The 19,250-nt window shown below is 34.3% G+C and overlaps 1 protein-coding gene across 9 annotated transcripts in view; it reads right to left on the bottom strand.

The window, feature by feature from the left end:
- QKI (QKI, KH domain containing RNA binding) overlaps positions 1-19,250 on the bottom strand; it is a 152,188-nt gene that overhangs the window by 108,661 nt on the left and 24,277 nt on the right. For 8 of the 9 annotated variants that reach the window (XR_013159456.1, XM_077120802.1, XM_077120803.1 and 5 more), the window contains exon 2: positions 9,826-9,968. Coding sequence is in view for 8 of the 9 variants with exons in the window: in XM_077120802.1 (XP_076976917.1) it covers positions 9,826-9,968 (143 nt within the window). In the remaining variant the exon portion in view is untranslated. Of the gene's footprint in view, positions 1-9,825; positions 9,969-11,282; positions 11,476-19,250 lie in introns of those variants that run through there. The other variant, XM_077120807.1, reaches the window with a different exon arrangement.

Below are 19,250 nucleotides of genomic sequence, written 5' to 3'. Positions count from 1 at the left end.
TTCGACCATAAAGAGATTAGGAATACTGTCTAAGGCTCTGTGAAGGTAACTAAGGTGATTTCTTAAGTTTTGCTATATAAATATTATCAGCCTCATATTGTTCCAGAAGTATTAATCCATCTTTTGAAGTGATCTGGATTTTTGGGTGGCACATATTTTACTCAGATTTGAACTATTCACTGATAACTGTTTTTTATACTACTCTGGTTTAATGTTGCTGCATTGATATGAATAATTTAGTTTACAATGGTTTTTAATTATTATATTCTGTTAATATAGTATACTTTTATTATCTCCTTACTCTTTGGTTCTCCTACAGATTTGAGTTATAAAATCCTCTCCTGTATTCCCTATTTGTAATGAATAAAGAGAGGCTCATTCTGAGGCTCCACATGTAATATACTCAGAAACTGCTTTCACTATTTAAGTGCCTTTTTAATCTGTCCCCTTCTCTTCATTTTAACTACCGTTGCCTTTATTCAGGCCCTCATCATTCCCTATGTGGATTATTACTATAACTCAGTACCATGACAGCAAAGATTATGTCTTTGCATATTCCTATATTCATGTGGCATGCCCAGAGATATTAACAGTTTTTGTTTTATATTCAAATTTTTTTAGTTTTCACCTAATTATTTTTCAAATTGTGTTTTTTCCTTTAATTTTAAATCTGCCTTTAAAATGACAAAAATACACTGTTTACAAACTTACGAATAAGTCATACAAATAAAATCAAGAAACCCACAGGAAAGAATCACTACCTATAGCTCTCAAAATATAACACAGACCCTTTTTTAAACTCAGTTAATTCTTTACCAGAAAATTTAAAAGATTATCATAGCAATATCAATCATGGTGATGCCCAAGTTCATATTAGGTGGGTAATCTATTGAGGATGTTGATTTTGAACTTGCAAAAGGTAGTTTTCTGTAGTAGTCAGAACTAGATTTCAGGAAGTCACCAACTGATAAACTATTTTGTTTGGGTTTGAGACATAGAACATACTTTCTCAATGAAATAATTAATAAAACTTAGTAGCAAGGTGAGCTGCTGAAAAAGTATATCAATTTCAACGCTCCTAAAGTAAAGTTAAGGCAGATTCTGTCAAAAATCTAAGGTAGCTCTCTCTTCTCAAACAAATTCAAATCAAAAGACATATATAATGAGTTCATTCACTTAAAAAAAATTTTAGATCACCAACTATAAGAAGGCACTAAGATGGGTGGTCCAATTCAATTGGTATAACCCTTGACTTTACCACAGCCCATTTCATGTGCCACTTTGGGGGTAAAAGGGCTAGGATTTGCAAGATTCTGATGATGACTATTTCACTCAGTTCCAAGAAACACTGTTCTCTCAAGAACGGCCAACACTCTATGAAACTTATCCTGCAAAGGAGAAGCTAAATCTACTTACAATTATGCCTAAGAGTTACCCCTCTAGAGAACCTCTTCTGTTGCTCAGATGTAGCCTCTCTCTCTTTCTAAGCCAACTCAGCAGGTGAACTCTCTGCCCTCCCTCACTACATGGGACATGACTCCCAGTGTAAATCTCCCTGGCAACATAGGACAGAACTCCCAGGATAAGCCCGGACCTGGCATCATGGGATTGAGAAAGCCTTTTTAACCAAAAGGGGGGGGGGGGGGAGGGTGGGGAGAGAGAAATAAGACAAAATTAAGTTTCAATGTGAGATCTCAAAAGTCAAGGTTAACTCTTATGCATTATATAGATCTCACTTCTTAGTTTACGGTGTGTTGGAGTAGCTAGAGAAAAGTACCTAAAGCTGCTGAACTGTACTCCAGTAGCCTTGATTCTTGAAGATGACTGCATAACGATAATAGCTTCTACAATGTGACCATGTGACTGTGAAAAACCTTCTGCCTGATGCTCCTTTATCCAGGGTATGGGCAGATGAATAAAAAAATGAGGATAAATAAATAAATAAATAATAGGGAAGGGACAGACTGAAATACTAGTGGTCAATGGGATGGGGTAAGGGGAAGGGATGTTGATTTTTTTTTTCTTCATTTCTTTTTCAGGAGTGATGCAAATGTTCTAAAAGTGATCATGGCAATAAATACGCAACTATGTGATGATACTATGATCCACTGACTGTAACTCTAGACGGACTGTATGTGTGTGAAGATATCTCAATACAGATATTAAAAAAAAAAAGAAAGTCAACAGCAAATCAGCACCTGGTGCTTTCCTTAAATATCAGAAATACCTCAATGCTTTTATAATATGGAAGCATATTCTCTTTCCTAGGGATGCAGGTTTCTCACCAGTCTTTATATCATTTTCCTATGGTAGACTGAATTATGCACCACCACCCCCCCAAAAAAAAAACAAACCATGCTCTTAATCTTAATTCATTCTTGTGGATGTGAACCAATTGTAAATAGGACCTTTTGAAGATGTTATTTTTAATTAAGGTGTGGCAAACTGAAATAAGTTGGGCCTTAACCCTAATAATGGAGATGTTATGAAGAAAAAGCCCCATAGTGAACAAGATAAAAGCCGACCAAACCCAGAAGAGAAAGGAGAAGGTGCTTCTATGTGCCTTGCTGTGTGACAGAAAGGCCAAGGACGAGCCCCAGAATGCCAATCTTCTGGGAGGAAGTATCACCTTGCTGATCTATTTCTGGATTTCTCCTAGCCTCAAAACCACAAGCCAGTTTGTTTAAAGTAAACCCATGGTATGGAATTTTTTTAAAACAGCTGGGAAATTAAGGCAATTCCTTTGGTTACTCCAATAAGAATCTCAGAGATATGGAAGTTGAATACCTATGATTAAGTTTCTATCTCAATTGAGCCTGAGAAGCATTTGTTTATAAGAAATAATCTTCCCTAATTACTAACTCTTTTAATTTGTTCTTCTGAACACTAACTAGTTCTGTTTAAATATTAAAATATATTACTTAGAAAAGAAAATGTTGACATTTTCAATACTCTAGAGAAGTCTTTTTTTTTTTTTTGGCATAGGCAGGCACTGGGAAACGAAGATAAGTCTTATTTTAATAACTGTTAAACCATGAAAAACCATGGGCTAACAATTTTATTATTTTTAGACTGTCTTGGAACCCCCCTTTTGGAGTAACATCTATGAACAACCCAAGGAATGTAGTGCATCCCAAACCATTAAAAAAATCTATTAAATATTTGCTACACAGCAAGTAAAAATAACACTGTAATGAAATTGTTCTCACTAAATAGATCTAGATGCACTTCAAAGGCAACAATAACTGTCTCCCTACTAAAAACTTAAAGAAATGCTTTATATTATCAAATTATACTGCCAAGTTAAAAACTCCAACAGGTAGATATGTAACCTAACATTTCACAACTCTACCCAGTGAAAAATCTATATTAACCTTATCAAAACCAATAACCTATCTCTAATTATCTTTTATATAAACTCAATTAGGCAGATCTTATTTTAAAACTGTGTTTTCACCCACAATTAAGATCATTCCCACATACAAATCAAGGTTTATTCCAATACTGAAAAAGGAGACGGCAAATCATTAAAATTTTAACTTTAAGGTTCATTTGTCATTCAGAGGAAAGTAGTTTATATGAAGACTCTTAATTTCTTCAGCACAGTAAGAAAGCCACAATAGCCAAAGGAAGGGGAAGTAAGATAATCAACTGCAGTAACTGTGCCCCTCTTCTCATAACATCTCCAAAGCAAAGGCCAGCGTAATACACCTGACTAATTTACAGAGGTAATCCTAAAATGCAGAAGAAAATTACAAAGCCCTCTAGCAATTTAGGAGCTATCACTAAGCAAACTTCAACTACAAACTCAGGAAAATTTAACTGAAAGAGAGCTACATCCCTCATTAATATAGACTATTATAAGAGACCATAAACAGTACCGTAGATCACATCATAAACCTGTACTATTATAATGATAGTTGCCAGGCTAGAATCCTACAGGCTGGGGGAAATCACATTTTCAAAAGGCTTTTTCCATTTTACCAACTTTGACAGCATGTGCCATCATCAGGCCTGGACACAAGAGACACCTTTCAAGGCTATTATCATTCAAAGTTAAAACCCATTTGAAAAGCATTAGAATATTGAAGTTATCTTCATATAAAACCCCTGAAAAAAGGTCTCACTATAATTTAATCACACCAGCAAAGTTCAGCAACCCAATGCGTTCATATACAATCTGAACTAATACTCCTAACAGTTACATCTTCCCAAAATTTGGAACTGCTTATCTATACCTCTGGCAGATTCTATAAAATACTTTCTCACAACTGACAACTAAGTAAATTTAATGACAGCATTATTACTGATTCACTTGAAACATAACATCTTTTATTTATCCCAATCATAGTTAACTCAATTCATCTACCACGTAAAGGACCTCCATGGATTCAAACAGCCTTTCATAATAACTAAACCAGCCAAATTACCAGTTTGATGAACTTAACATACATTTAATCTTGAAATATGTCATTATATGGAAGTATAATAAATAGTCTTAAATGACTTAATACAATAACTTTTCTTACCAGACTGTGGGCTCCTTCAAGGAAGCAAGTTACCATTCTACTGAGAATAAAGATACTTTTATTATCTTTATTTCTGCAAATACATCTATGAGGTAGGCTTTATCACAATTTTATAGACAAAGAAATAGAATCAAAAAAGTTAACTTTTTGCACAAAGCCAATGTTATAGATAGGACTATTTTTCAGCAAACATTTACTTCAGTTCCCTATGTACTACAGATTGGAGTGACTCAATATCGTTAATGCAGCATTTCTAAAGGACCTCAGCACTATGGGCTGGATAGTTCTTTGTTGTGGGGAACTGTCCCGTGTATTTAAGACTTTTAGCAGCCTGGCCTCTATGCACTAAATGCCACTAATACTAGTCTCCTCCTTTTTTTAACAACCCTCCTCCTTTTTTTAACAACCCAAACTATCTCTAGACATGGCCAAATATTCCCAGGGCAAAAGCACCACGGTTGAAAATCATTGGGTAAACAGAATAAGAGCAAGGCCTTGCATGTGCATACACAATGGGTCTTGGCTCTGGCAGCCAGTGATCTGCCATGAGAGGAGCAAGCCCCAAGTAGCCAATGCTTCGTCAGCTTGGGCTGCAGAAGAAACATACACTGGAGAGGATCTGAACCCAAACCTCAGCCAATGGAGATCAGCTGGGATTCAGCTCCATCAGCAGAACCTCAAGTCAACATGCAGACCCACAAGCCTAGAAATAAAAGCTTAACATTTTAAGCTGCTGAGTTTTAGGGTACTTTATTATGGAACATTATCGTGGCAACTGCTGACAAATACAGAAAGTAAGGGAGAAACCCAGGATTCAAAAAATCCAGACATGTTTCACCTAAAAACCCATTATCTTAACTATACTGAAGTGTTTCTCGACTGAATTTATAGCCCCACCCCCAAGATGTGCTTGATACATAATAGAGATGCAATAAATGTAAAATGTAAAAATTGCTTTACTAATAAATATGAATTTCATAATAAGTTTCATTGGGTTACTCATATTACCTTTTCAATTCCACACCACTAGGCCAATGATTCTAAATACTGTGAAGGACATTAGACACTACTACCTCATTCCTCAAACATCAAATCCTATCAGTCTCAGAGCTATACATACAGACCAGAGATACACAGTTGACTCCAAATCTCTACCTCCAATTTAACACTGACTTCCATAAATAAGCTGCAATGTGAAAATGCAAAAGAGAACCAGTTAAAAATAAAAAGTGATTATTTGAAAGAGTGATGTTCAAGTATTTATTGAACATTTACCATTTGCCAGACACTACTCTAGATCCAGGGAATATGGAACAAACAAGATTCTAACCCCTGCCCTCATGGAATGTACATTCTAGTAATAACACTTATACAGCACAAAGGCATTTTTTTCCCAATTGCTTTACATGCATTAGTTAATCCTCATAACTCTACGAGGGAGAAGATTACAGAGATGAAGAAACTAAGGACCAAAAATTGACAAGAAATTGGCCATAAGACACAAACAAGTAGCAGAGCCAGCCTGGTGTTTGGTTCTGAGTCAGTACTTTTGACCTACACGCACACTGAACCCCCCGAAGGCTGACTAATAAAAGCATTTTATAGGCAAACAGGATGAGAGGGCAGTAGAATATGGAATGATTTCCAAGATGCACTAAGTCAAGAAAAGTATAATTAAGGGTAAAAAGACTGCAAATTTGTTTCATTTTGCCCAATAGCCAATTTATAATTCTGAAACAAATCTTTCGCTAAACACTGCCAAAATGTTACAGAATCCCATGTTTCATTGTTTAATACCAATTTTTTTTTTAAAAAAAAAAGGTGAGAAAAAGTTGCTAATATATACCACAAAATGGTTAATACTCATTTGGTATCTGTTAACAACCCAAAAGAAAAACTCAAAAATTATATGCAGATGCCTATTTTGTTAAACTAAACTTCTTTTAACAGAAATTTTAAATCAAAGTATTTTAAAAAACATCTGTAGAGCCACAATTGTTTTAGATCACTTTTCTCTTATGATACTTAAATAAATGTCTAATTTGAAGGCTTTGCTAAAATAGACATATTGGGGGTGCTACAAGAGTCATCTAAAACTCATATATCCAACTGCCTACCCGACATCTCCCTATCTGGATATCTGACAGGCATTTCAAACTCAAAAATTCTAAATCACAATTCCTGAATCCCTCCCCTCAGCCTTTCCTTTCTCAATAATTGGCAATTCCATTACTACAACTAATCAAAAACTTTCAGGCTGTCCTTGACTTTCTCTCATACCCTATATAAACCTATCAGAAACTCTTACTGGCTCTCACTGCAAAATCTATCCAGAAATTCAAGCCATTTCTTAACTACTTCTACTCTTGTTCAAATTGCTACCCCCCTGGCCTCCTACCTGATCTTTCGGCTTCCTCTAGCACTGCCCACAATCCATTTGCCACACAGGAGCCAGAATGAATCTAATAAAAATCCAACTAAGATCATGCCACTCCTCTGCTCAAACACTTGAATGACTTCCTATTTCACTGAATAATACCAAGAATTCCTACTGTGGCCTACAAACTGCGCATGATACGGCCCTTCCACTAACTCTCTAATCCCACATTTTACGCTTACCTTCGTTCTTTCTTTATTCTTAAAATATTACTAAGCATGTCCATGCCTCAGGGTCACAGCACTCGCCATTCAGTCTCCCTGGGCTGCTCTTCCTAGATAGTTTTCATGCCTTCCTCCCCCTGCAGCACCCCCATCATTTCATTGGTGTCTTTGTATTTTCATTATTTTACAAGAGATTCCTTCCCTGGTCCCCTTAAAAATAAAGACCTACATACACACATAGTCACCACTGATCGATCTGCTTACTATACTTCATTTTTATTGCCACCTAAAAGCAGATATTCATTTGTTTACTGTGTGACTGTGTCCCTGGAATGCCTGCTCCATGAAAGCAGAGACACTGTTTAGCTCATCACTCTATCCACCTCCTGGAACAGTGCCTGGCAAAAACGACCATGTACATGATCACCTATTAATCTGACTAATTTCAAGGACAAAGCCAAAAACTATCTAGAGCAGTGATTTTCAAACTTTAGAATGCATCAGAATCAGCTAAAGGGTTTTAAACAAGAAAAACAGAAAAAAACCTTACCATCAGAGATTCTAATTCACTAAGTCTGGAGTAGGGCTTGAGAATATATATTTCCAATAAGTTCCCAGGAGGAGTGGATACTGCTGGTGAGGGATCACATTCTGAAAATCACCAATCTAGACAATATTATATCCCAACCAGTTCATCAGCAATAGTAGCTCACCATGGCAATGTGTCACAACTGGTCCAAGAAGAAAGGAATACAGTGAAGATATACACTCTGATCCAGGCTATAAAATGCATCCCTTCTGATTTAGAATTTAAGAGACATGGAATGCATGTCTGAATTTATAGCCCCACCCCCAAGATGTGCTTGATACATAATAGAGATGTATATCCATCCCCTAAACTGATTTTGTTTGACTTTTTCTTTTATAAAGAGATACGACCAGATACATCAAGGTTATATTTTCTAACAAACTCTTAAAGTGTTGACTATTCCAAATTGACTATTGTTGGACCTTGAGAATTTAAATAAGCAGATGAGAAGGCTGATATTCTTTAGGGACTAACTAAACACCAGACAGTAGTTGAACCCAACTGGGATAATTGCACAAATCACAATACTTTCCCATCTCTGGGAATTGTCCCAGTTCCCAGGGAGGGCCAATCTCACTCCCCTGGTCATAGCTGACTGGTCCACAACACATTCTCGCTTGTTAAGAATCTGAAATTTGAAGATAAAGTCTGGAGCCACAGAGTAAAGTTTGTTAGCAATGCTCTTAAAGAAGTAGACCTGTTGAGGTTCTCAGAGACAACCTGGCTTTTGTCTTACCTGAGGCTTTGTTCTCCAGCTATTTTAAAATGTTTTACTACTCAATCATATTTAATGAACTCCTTTCTTTTCCCTCCCTGATTCAGGGCTGTTTATATATTTGCAATCAAAAAGTTATAAAAAGAGAATAAATGTATAAGCTTTAAAGAAAACTGTACTGGAAACACAACTTGTGAAATACTAAAACTTTTTCCCATTAATCCAACTTAAGACATTCATTTGCCATTTCCAGAATACTGTCCGTATAATCAATGAATCTTAGAGAGCACATGACATTTTTGGCATTAACGACAATTTGAAAGTATCAAACAACTACTATAACACCAACTCTTTTAATTTGGAGTTCACTTATTTTCCTTTATTTTTAATTTTTTCAACAAATAGGTACTGAATACCAATTATGTACCAATATTTTGAACATTGAGGGATAAGGTAATGTGTAAGAAAGACATTCTTATTGTTAGGTACTCTAAATTCTGGTGGAGGGGATAGAAAAACAAGCAAGAAAAATAACAGATAATAAGCTATTGCAGAGAAATAAGAGACGTGAAACACAAAGTAATCAGATGGATTTTTAGATAAAATGATCAGGGCAGGCCTCTCTGAAGTGACATTTAACCTAAAATCTTAATGATGAGAAGAAATCAGCCAGTAGAGGTCAGGGGTATAGCTAACATAAAGATCCTAATTGTTTTAAGAGCCAGAAGAAGGCCAACGTGACTTCCGAGTAATAAGGAAGAGGGAAAATCATTTCAGAATAGGTCACAGAGAGAAAACTGGACCTATCACATTCGGCTTTGTAACAAAAAGGCAAGGAGTTTGGATCATTTAGATATTAGCTGGTATAGGAAAAGGAGGCTATTCCCCGTAAGATGCAGTTCAATAACAGATTCAGACAAAAAAAAAATCCTAATAAGAGATTATAAACAGTGGCTATGATAAAGATTTTAGAGCTGAAAGGAACTTTCGCTATCAGATAGTCCAATCCCCTCATTTTATGCAAAGGGTACCTTGGCCCAGCTTGCACCTTACGTGAGCTCAAATTAATGACAGAGCAGGGAGTTATGGTGCAATCTTGGTACTCTTTGACATCTAGGACAAAGTTCTTTCAAATAATTCTTGTCCCCAATTTGGAACTCTAAACAAAGTCTTTACCATGCATATTTTCAAAAGTGAGATAGAAGTTTTCAAATGAAAACACATTTAAAAGAATTTTTTTTTAAATTAGACATGGCAAACTATTCACATTTCCAGTCGCTCACATGATATTAAAATTTAAAAAGTGGCTGGCAATGCTTAAGCATCTACAAGATATCTTCCCAAAGTATGCAAACAGAAAAAAAATGAATAAAACAACAGAATATACTTACATCTGGGTATTCTTTTACAGGCACATAAAGTTTCTCTTGTAACTGAACAATAGGTCCCACAGCATCAGGCAATTCTGCACTCCTTTTCTCTGTACTGCCATTTAATGTGTCATTGTACATGTCTTTCCGTACTCTGCTAATTTCTGTTAAAAGTAAAAATTTTAAACGTGTTAGACAAAAATGTATTCTTGCTATCCAGGAAAAAAAAAAGAGGGCAGGGAAGTAGCCTATTCTTCCATTCTCTGGATTAAGTCCATATTTAACAGGATTATAGCCTTTACTAAATCTCTACCAGAAATCAAACTTATACCAACAAATAATATCTTATTACAACTAACTTCAGAGCCCAAACTCTTAACCACTATGATAAAGATCTACCATCTTAGCAAATTTTTCCATGCCCACATGAGCTAGTCATTCCAAATGACAGCTTCAGACAAATAAGTGCCTAACAGACAAAACTAATATCAAAGGCTATTTTATACTTCAGAACTCATCTGCCTGAATGACATTTTAAAACGGCCACTGTTTAATATTTTAAGTGCCTTAGGAATTCCAGGCTGATGCTCAACTGGTAGAAACATATACTGCAAGTTTTAACAGAAGTCTGAGTTTGATAAACAATTGTAGTGGTTAAAGCAAGGGTAATAGAAGGGAGATATCTTATAGGGGATACAGAGAAAAGGAAGGACTGAAGGAACTCTAGACACAGCAACATTTAAAGGGTGGGGAAAAGAAGATCCAAGTCAAGAAGAAATAGAGGCAGGTAGAACCAGGGAAGAGGTATCACAGAAGCTAAGAAATGACAGACCAAGAACAGGGTAATTTGAATAGCGTCAAATACCACAGAAGTATGGTAAGGTAAAGATCGAAAAAGGTATTCAGATTTGAACACTAAGCCACTGGTGATCAGAAAGTTTTAAGGACGATGGTAACAGAGATCAAACTACACTGGGTTAACGAAATAAGAAAGAAAACAGAGATACCCAAAATCAATGATTGTTTTTTAAAAATGGCAGTATAGTTCTTGAGTAAAAATATATTTCTTTTTTAAAAAGTAGGGAACTTCTATTTTAATGAAACAAGAAAATGGATTAATTCTTCCTTTCTAAAATTATTTATTAAGCTTCAACCATATGCTGAAGTATAGGCTCTTGCCCACTGGAAAATATGTCTAATAAAGGTTATTATTAAAGTTATGTGGATGCCAATGCAACCATCTCTCCAACCAGTAGATTATGTACTCCTTGGGAAAAAGACTGGTGTCCCTTAGTATTTTAAAATAAAATGACTTCGTATACCTTAAAACATGCAATCCTTGAAATTTTAATCTATTGCTATTAAAGAACTCTCAAACATGAATGCATACTTTAAACTTCCTAACAAGTTGTTTAAATCCCTTTCAGTTAAGTAAACTTCTATACAGCAAAAAGGCACTATATCAAAGATGTTCTTACCAAATTATCAAGTCTTAATCAGCAAAAATACTGCACTATAATACACTTTCTGCTTCAGTGATAGCAATATTCATTTTGTTACAAATTTTATAAATAACAATTTGCTTGTCAAAGTTTGCCTAATGCTTATCTCTGAATAGCAACTGAAATCTGCAAAAAATCAAGAAGATACCTTGGATTTAGCTACATTAAAAGAGCAAGCGTTCATTCTTTCTAAAAGTTCATTTTTATACTTTTAGTTTTATATAAAATTTTCCTAAAGATGTTTACTAACAAATCACTGTTTATTTTACTTGGGTATATGAAGCAATTCTCAAATCAAGTTTTTGATACCAGTAATTTAAATATAAATCATTATTTATATAATTTACATAATTACACAAGTAATTAGCTAAACAGCATTAGAAAGATTACATTAAATTAAAACTTTATATATATTATCCTTTAGTCCAGATCTCTATAAAAAAACTTCCTTATTAATTTATTATTAAAACTTCCTCTTCAAAAACCATCCAATTCTTGTTATGATGTTAGCAAACACTTATATCAAAACCTGACAACATAAATTAAAACTAGTGAATTTTGTTTATAAATACAAATGCAAAAAAAAAAAGCAAACATCCTAAATAGTAATACTGTAAATCAAGGGACGAAAGTTGTGATTATTTTCAATTAAACAAGTTTATCAAACTTAGAAAAACCAAAGAATCAATCATAAATAAGAAAATACAGAGTTCATGAGATAAAAAATTATGTAAATATGCCAAAACCAATAACCTTCGTATATACAAACGTCCAATGAGATGACATAATGGAGGATACATTTACCACTCAAGTTATATTTCTGTAAACATCTGTGTGAGACTTTAATATCCTCATCCCACTCAGACTAAAAGTTACATGAAATTTTGTTACCCACAGTACCTCAGCTGCTAGAATAGTGCCTGGAACATAGTGGGTCTTCAATAAATACTTGGTGGGTTGGATAGGTTGGGGGGGGGGTGAAAAGGAATGAATGAGCTAGCTTTGCGGGCATTAGGTTAAACAAAAGTCATGGTTCCAGCTCTCTCAAGATCTCTAATATAGAGATCTATAAATAAATAGATAGTCTATGGTATAAGAACAATAAAGTATGGATTTATGATAGTAGTAGCAGAAAAGCAAGAGTTACCAACTCTGCTTCAGGGTATAAGAGCCAAGAAAGTCACAGAAGAAGGCAACTGAGCTTTGATTTTTTTCCAATCATGGGGAGTTTGCAATGCAAAGGAGTAAAATATAAATAAAATTTCTACTTTTCTTAAAATTAAAATAAGTCTATCATGATTCTTTCATCACTCCCTTTAAGATAAACCATTCAATTTATAACAGAAAACAAATTACAGACAAGACAGCACATGGGAATGAAAGAAAAGGTGACGGTTGTACTGCTCTGGTCCTCAAAGAATTTACAATCCTATTCACTGCTGAATCTCACCAGCTGGGTACTTAACTACCTTCATCAAGAGCACCTTTCCAGCCAGGAAATCATTAGCACCTCCTGGTGTTATTTATAACACTCAAGTTAGAAAGAACAAAGTTCTGATTCCAGTTCTAATAGCAACTGTGTGATTTTAAATAAGTCTCTTACTTAACCTCTCTGTGCCTCATATAATTATGTTCACTAAATGACTCCACTGAATCCACTGGTCTCCAACCTTAGTATGCAAGGACCCATTTATCATTTCCTTCCATAGCTCAAAAGTGTTGAAAGTTGCATCTCAAAAACTTTGCATCCCATAAATCCTGGCAATGAGAGTTTTTGTTAATGCTATCCTATCAAGTTGATAAATACTGCCAAAATATTACAAAGCCATGCACTGGGCATGGGTAATGCCCTAATTATCTCCTAAGAGGTAGTTTCATATTTATGAAAAATGTAATAATGCTTCATGTGTTATATATATCCTTACATATATTTATATATACACAACATATAAATATATTTGAATATATCTTAATATGGTAATATATTTGAATATAGGAATATATTTATATATAACATGAACATGTTATATACAACATATGGATGTTATATACATATGTTGCATAGTCTTCACATGCTATGTTATTTTATTGTATCGAACACTACATAAAAACGTAATCTGAAAATAAAACAATGTCTAATTAGTTCACATAGGCCAATCACAATTTCTATTATATTTTTACACTGCTCAAATACACTACCCCCACATTACCTTCAACAACAACCAGCAGTGGTTCAGACAACAAAATGCATGAAACCATTTGTTTTATCACCTAGTGTGGTGGTTTGGAATTGTATGTACCCCTGAAAATCATGTTCTTAAAGCTAACCTATTTTTTCAGGAATTCTGTGTAGGATCTTTTGACGTGTCCATTTCAGTTAAGGTTTGATCAACCTATCATGGTGGTCTTAATCCTCTTACTGGAGTCCTTTATAAAATAAAATTCAAACAAAGAAAGAGAAAGCCATGGAAGCAAGAAGCTAAGCTAAAAGCAAGAAAATCCAGGAGAAGGGAGGGACCACAGATGTCACCATGTATCTTGCCATGTAGCAGAGGAATCAGAGACTGTCAGTAGCCCGTCTTCAGGAACAAAACATCGCCCTGAAGATGCCTTGATTTAGACATTTTTCTTAGCCTCAAAATTGTAAGCTAAAAAATTCCCCTGTTAAAAGCCAACCCATTTTATGGTATCTGCTTTCAGCAGGCTAGTTACAGTTATGCATCAATCCATAACACAATGTTGAAAGACTAGGTAAAAAATAAAATACAAGTCCATTTTATTTTCTGATTTAGAATTTTTTCAACGAACCTGACCTAAGAAAATAAAAGCTAGGAAACGAAATATGAAAAATATTTATTATCTCAATAGCAAACAAAACTACTGATATACAAATTAACAAGCTAAAGCAAAAGCCAAATGCAGAAAGAATTACTTTCAAGATTAGCAGCAATCCAAATTAAAACAAGACTTTCGAAAACTGAAAAATATTCATACAAAGTATATTATTATACTCAATTTTGTGGCTGCTGGTTCCAATAGCTCAACTTACTGTGCTGATTATTATAGACATGTTTTCCATTAATTTATTCTGCAAAATAACAGCCAACTAAATATTTTCCTCACTCATATGCAACCCATTTAACACACACACACAAATAAAAAACACACAGAAAGAAGACTGCCTATAACTAAAAAACTACTGCCACTACATAAAGAGGTAGCTCTTAGGTGTCCTTATATACTTAAGGTTAATAAAGATCTCTTCTGTAAAAAGAAACTTCTAATTAGGGGGTTACTATTTATAGGAAAGCTGCCATTTTGAGCAGAGCAAAACCCACAGAATAACATAACTTCACTGTGCTCATTTTAGTAAGCCATACCCACAAAGTACAGAACTATATAAATCAAAAAGGAGGCTAACAGAGAGTATGCACTACTTATTGGAACATGTTTTGCTTACTTTAACAACTGAATAAATTAAATCTGACTTAATTTCAAGGCAACTGCTTTTAAACTGGCAAGAAAAAAAACAAGCTAACCACCAGTCAAGTTTCTAGAAGAGACTTAATTTTAGGGAAATTTATTTTGTACTTCAGAATTATAAACACAAAAAGAAAAACTACAAATTTAAACTCAGCATTATATTAAATTGTCAAAATTAAAAACTGTGCAGAATGGTTGATAAATTTTACATATAAAAATATGAAACAGCAAAGATTTTATTAAAATGTTAATAATCCTATTTCCATGATCACTCTCAGCAGCAGTTTTGTATTATAGAAGGAAATTAATAGTAAGTTGCACCTTTCTGGAAAGCCTCTTTCACAGGTTATATAAAAGAATGTTTATTGTATGATCCAATTTATATTAAGTATATGTATTTTTAAATAGAAACAGTGAAGTAAGAAAAGATTACTATGACAGACGGATTTACAGGGACAGTTCAGCTTTCACATATTATATGAATTTTTTTACAATAATCATTTATCAGAAAATAATAAAGATATTCTCATTAGGAGGAGAGAAGAGTACTTTAAGTTAAAGTGCTGCATACAAACTAGATTTCCTATACAGAAACAGAACTATAATAAGGATTAAGTCATTGGTTCCCAACTCTTTAAAAGTAAGCAACAACAAAAAAACCTATCTAACAACTTTTTTAAACTTCTGTACCTATTTAAGCCAGGAACCATGCTAAAATATTTTAGAGAAATTATCATGTGAGCATCATCAGAATCTGAAGGAAGATAAATTATAATACCCATTTAACAGAAAAAAGAAGAAATGCTAAGATTAAAAAATTGGTCCAAGGTCACAGCTAGGTCAATCAGCTTTATTTAAGATTTCATAAAGAGCCTCCTGGAATAAGAAGCTCTTAAAATTTATTTTGAGGAAAAAAAAAGAAAGAAGAAAAATAAGAAAAAGGAGCAAATCAACTTTTGGTTTACTGATAGCTGTATCAGTAAACTGCAGTCCACTATACTTGCTGTTTTAATAGTGACCACACACACAAAAAAAGTCTTTGCAGATTTCCTCCCTTATGCCAGTAAAAAACAGTTCTATGGATGAACCAGAGGTCTGGATTTAGGTTCTTAGGAAAGCTACAAACCTGAATGAGTAAGTGAATACTGCTGGTATACCCAAAAGGTAAAAATTGATCATTATAAAGAAGGGAAAAAAAACAGAAAGAAACCTTTTTTTTTTTTTTTTAAGGAAAGACAGAGAGAAGGAAGGAAGGATAGAAGGAAGGAAGGAAGGAAGAAAGGGAAACATTTTTAAACATTTTCTTGTTTTTTTTTTTTTTTTTTTTTTATTGTATTCTGTTTCTCCGTTTTTGTTACATGGGCTGGGGCCGGGAATCGAACCGAGGTCCTCCGGCATAGCAGGCAAGCACTTTGCCCGCTGAGCCACCGCGGCCCGCCCAATTTTTTTTGTTTGTTTTTTACATGGGCAGGCACCAGGAATCAAACCTGGGTCTCCAGCATGGCAGGCAAGAATTCTGCCGCTGAGCCACCATCGCAACACCTAGGAAAGCATTGTTTTCAGTGAATAAAACCAACTATTTAATTGGAATAGGGAGGGCTTTTCTCACTGAAATTAGATTTTGTTTGGAAGTTATTTTTAAACCTGGTTAGTTTTACATGTTACAGTATCAAACATCATTTAATAAAAATTCTACTTCCTGGTCAGTTTTTTTAAATACTCAGAAAAACCAGTTTTTTATCTCTATATAACGTCCATTGTATTTAACCCTTAAAATGAACCTTCAATGAGTATGTGAAGAAGATGCAACAGTAAATTTATAGATTTGCTAACAGAATTTAGGTAAGAAGTAATATTTGAGAATCTAGCCATTTTTATTAATTACTCTTTTTTTAACCCTTTTTAATATTTCTGGAAGAAAACAAATAAACTCATAATAATGGAAATGAGTACTCAGAATATATGGGTAGGAAGAGAGACTTCACCATCTACAGTTCTGAACCTTTTGAATTTTTAATCAACTTAATGTATTAACTTTTCAAAAATAAATGTTATAGACATTTTTACATGGATGAATAATGGTAAAAATAAATTATAAGCCCATGGGGAAGAAGGGACAGGGCTTCCTTACAATCCAATTTCAAACATTACTTGTAGAGGATCGTTACAGAAAATCACCACAGTAATAAATATTGTAGGCAAGAATCATTCAATGGATGCTAAAATTAGTGGGCAAATGTATGATGAGAAACAGGATATTTGTACAGTCTCGAAGTAACCACACACACACAGTATTTATTAATTACAAAGGAAAAAACGAGGGTCTGTACAGTAGAGAAGTCAGGAAGGCAGACCTTAAACAAGTGACCAAAGTTGTTATCACCAGGGGGTGAGACACCAAGGGCACAGCATCCCTGTCACATTCTACCAAGAATGCATACCCTCAACTAATTACCAGGAAACATCAGAAAAACCTACATAAAGAATATTCTACAAAATAACTGAGCAATGATCCTCAGAACTGTCAAATCATGAACGAATGAGAAGTAAAGAAGAGATGTTACAATGAAATGCAATGAGTTCCCAGACTGGATTCTGGACCAGAAAAAGAATGCTAGTATGAAAACTGATAAGATTTGCCTTAGATATGTAGATTAGTTAATACTACTACATCAAACTTCCTGGTTCCAACAATTGTACTACAGTTATATAACTTGTTAACATTAACATCTGTACTATTTTTGTTTCTCTGTAGGCCTAAATTTATTTCAAGACAAAAAAAATCAAGAAGTTTTTTATTTCATCTTTGGAGTTATTTATCCTCATGAGGGGGGAATAGTGGGAGTGAAAACCATGAACATGTCTTACTTTTCTAGTCTATAATATAAAAAGAAAAGAAAATGCTTAATTCCAGTAAAACTTAGGACTCTGAAACCATTCAAAATAATCTTATTCAGTTTAAATAACAGAAATTTAAAATATACATAATTACTTTCTTAAAAGCACTATTAATCACCCAAAATATGCTTGTTTTGTTACATCTAAATCTTATGTTATTGTTCTTCAAAATAAAAAAATCAAGAGATAAAAGATCTACTGTTAACTTTGATCTACTTTGCAAAAAGCTTCATAAACATGTTTCATTACAGCTAAAAAATGATACTCAGTATATGGTAGATGAATTTCTTTAATAGATATTAATTAAAAATACATGTACTTTAAACAAGACTGAAGAACACTGAGAAAGATTACAATCCATAAACAATGACCTTTCTGTAGAAAGCAAATCTTTCTACTAACCACATGTGGTAGAGGGAAAACACACAAGGCTTGAATTTATGCAATCTGGATTTTTGTCCTAATCCCCTGCTTAGTTTTGCAGTGTGGCTGTGAATTTAACTCTCTGGGTCTCAGTTTTCTCATCTGTAAAAGAAGCAGGTTCGGACAGATTCCCTTTACAGTTTCTTCCTGTTCGAGGATTCCATCATGTATTCTCCTGGCTCCTCAAGGAGAACCTGTGCTCCCCTCCATATCCCCTACAGCTGATCAATAATACTCATGCGCAATTAAGAACTACAGAGGGGTCAAAGCCACATTCCCAAATGGCTTAAGCATCTGAGCACCAAATTTACTTTAAATTATATCCGTGTAAAGCACCAAATACTAAAATCTATATTGAGGGAGAAGGGAGGTCTATCCCCAAGTATTTTAACCCCTTCATGTTCCAAGTCCCTATTTAGGCTTTAAACGAATTTGGCACATTAGTGTAAAATTGAAACAGATACATCTCCTCCCAAAACATTTGAAGGATTTATGTCTTCATATATATACCATATATATGAAGACAACATATACCATATCCTCAGATGTACCCCCACTAACTGGTGCTGAAAACATTTTAATAGGGTAAGCAACATGATTCCTTTAATTAAACAAAAGCTGATTTACTTCGCAAAGAACTAGATTTGTAAAATCAAGTGATGATCTGCTCCTAGCGTACTATCTTTTATCACTATTTTACTGCCCCTGAAGTGTACATTCTTCTACAATGTTAAATGAGCTTCCTGGAAAACAATTTTAGCATGAGTTTTTTAAGGATACAGCATTCTCTCTGAGATTATAAATGTTTAATTTATTAGAATGGCGGCTAAATGCATTCATTTAAAAAAAACTACCAAAACAATCTAACAAAAACACTGATAGAGGACTTCCAGACCAGTCCTCTCCTCTAACTCCAAACTTTGAAGCCCAGCTGCTGATTGAACATTTCCATTTGACACATTCAAAACCTAACTCCTAATCTCTCTCCCAAACCTGCTCCTTCCAATCTCAGAAAATGGCAAAATCATTCTCTCACACTGCATCAGGATATACCGTGTATTCAACTGTCAAAATGTATCCAGAATCCCACTACTTCTCACCACCTCAAACAGTACCATCCTAATTCTAGACACAATCATT

The sequence above is a fragment of the Tamandua tetradactyla genome, chromosome 11 (genome assembly GCF_023851605.1).
Source record: "Tamandua tetradactyla isolate mTamTet1 chromosome 11, mTamTet1.pri, whole genome shotgun sequence".
In the NCBI taxonomy this organism is placed as follows: domain Eukaryota; kingdom Metazoa; phylum Chordata; class Mammalia; order Pilosa; family Myrmecophagidae; genus Tamandua; species Tamandua tetradactyla.
Note: the sequence above shows the minus strand (reverse complement) of the source record. Positions and strands in the feature narration are given on the sequence as shown.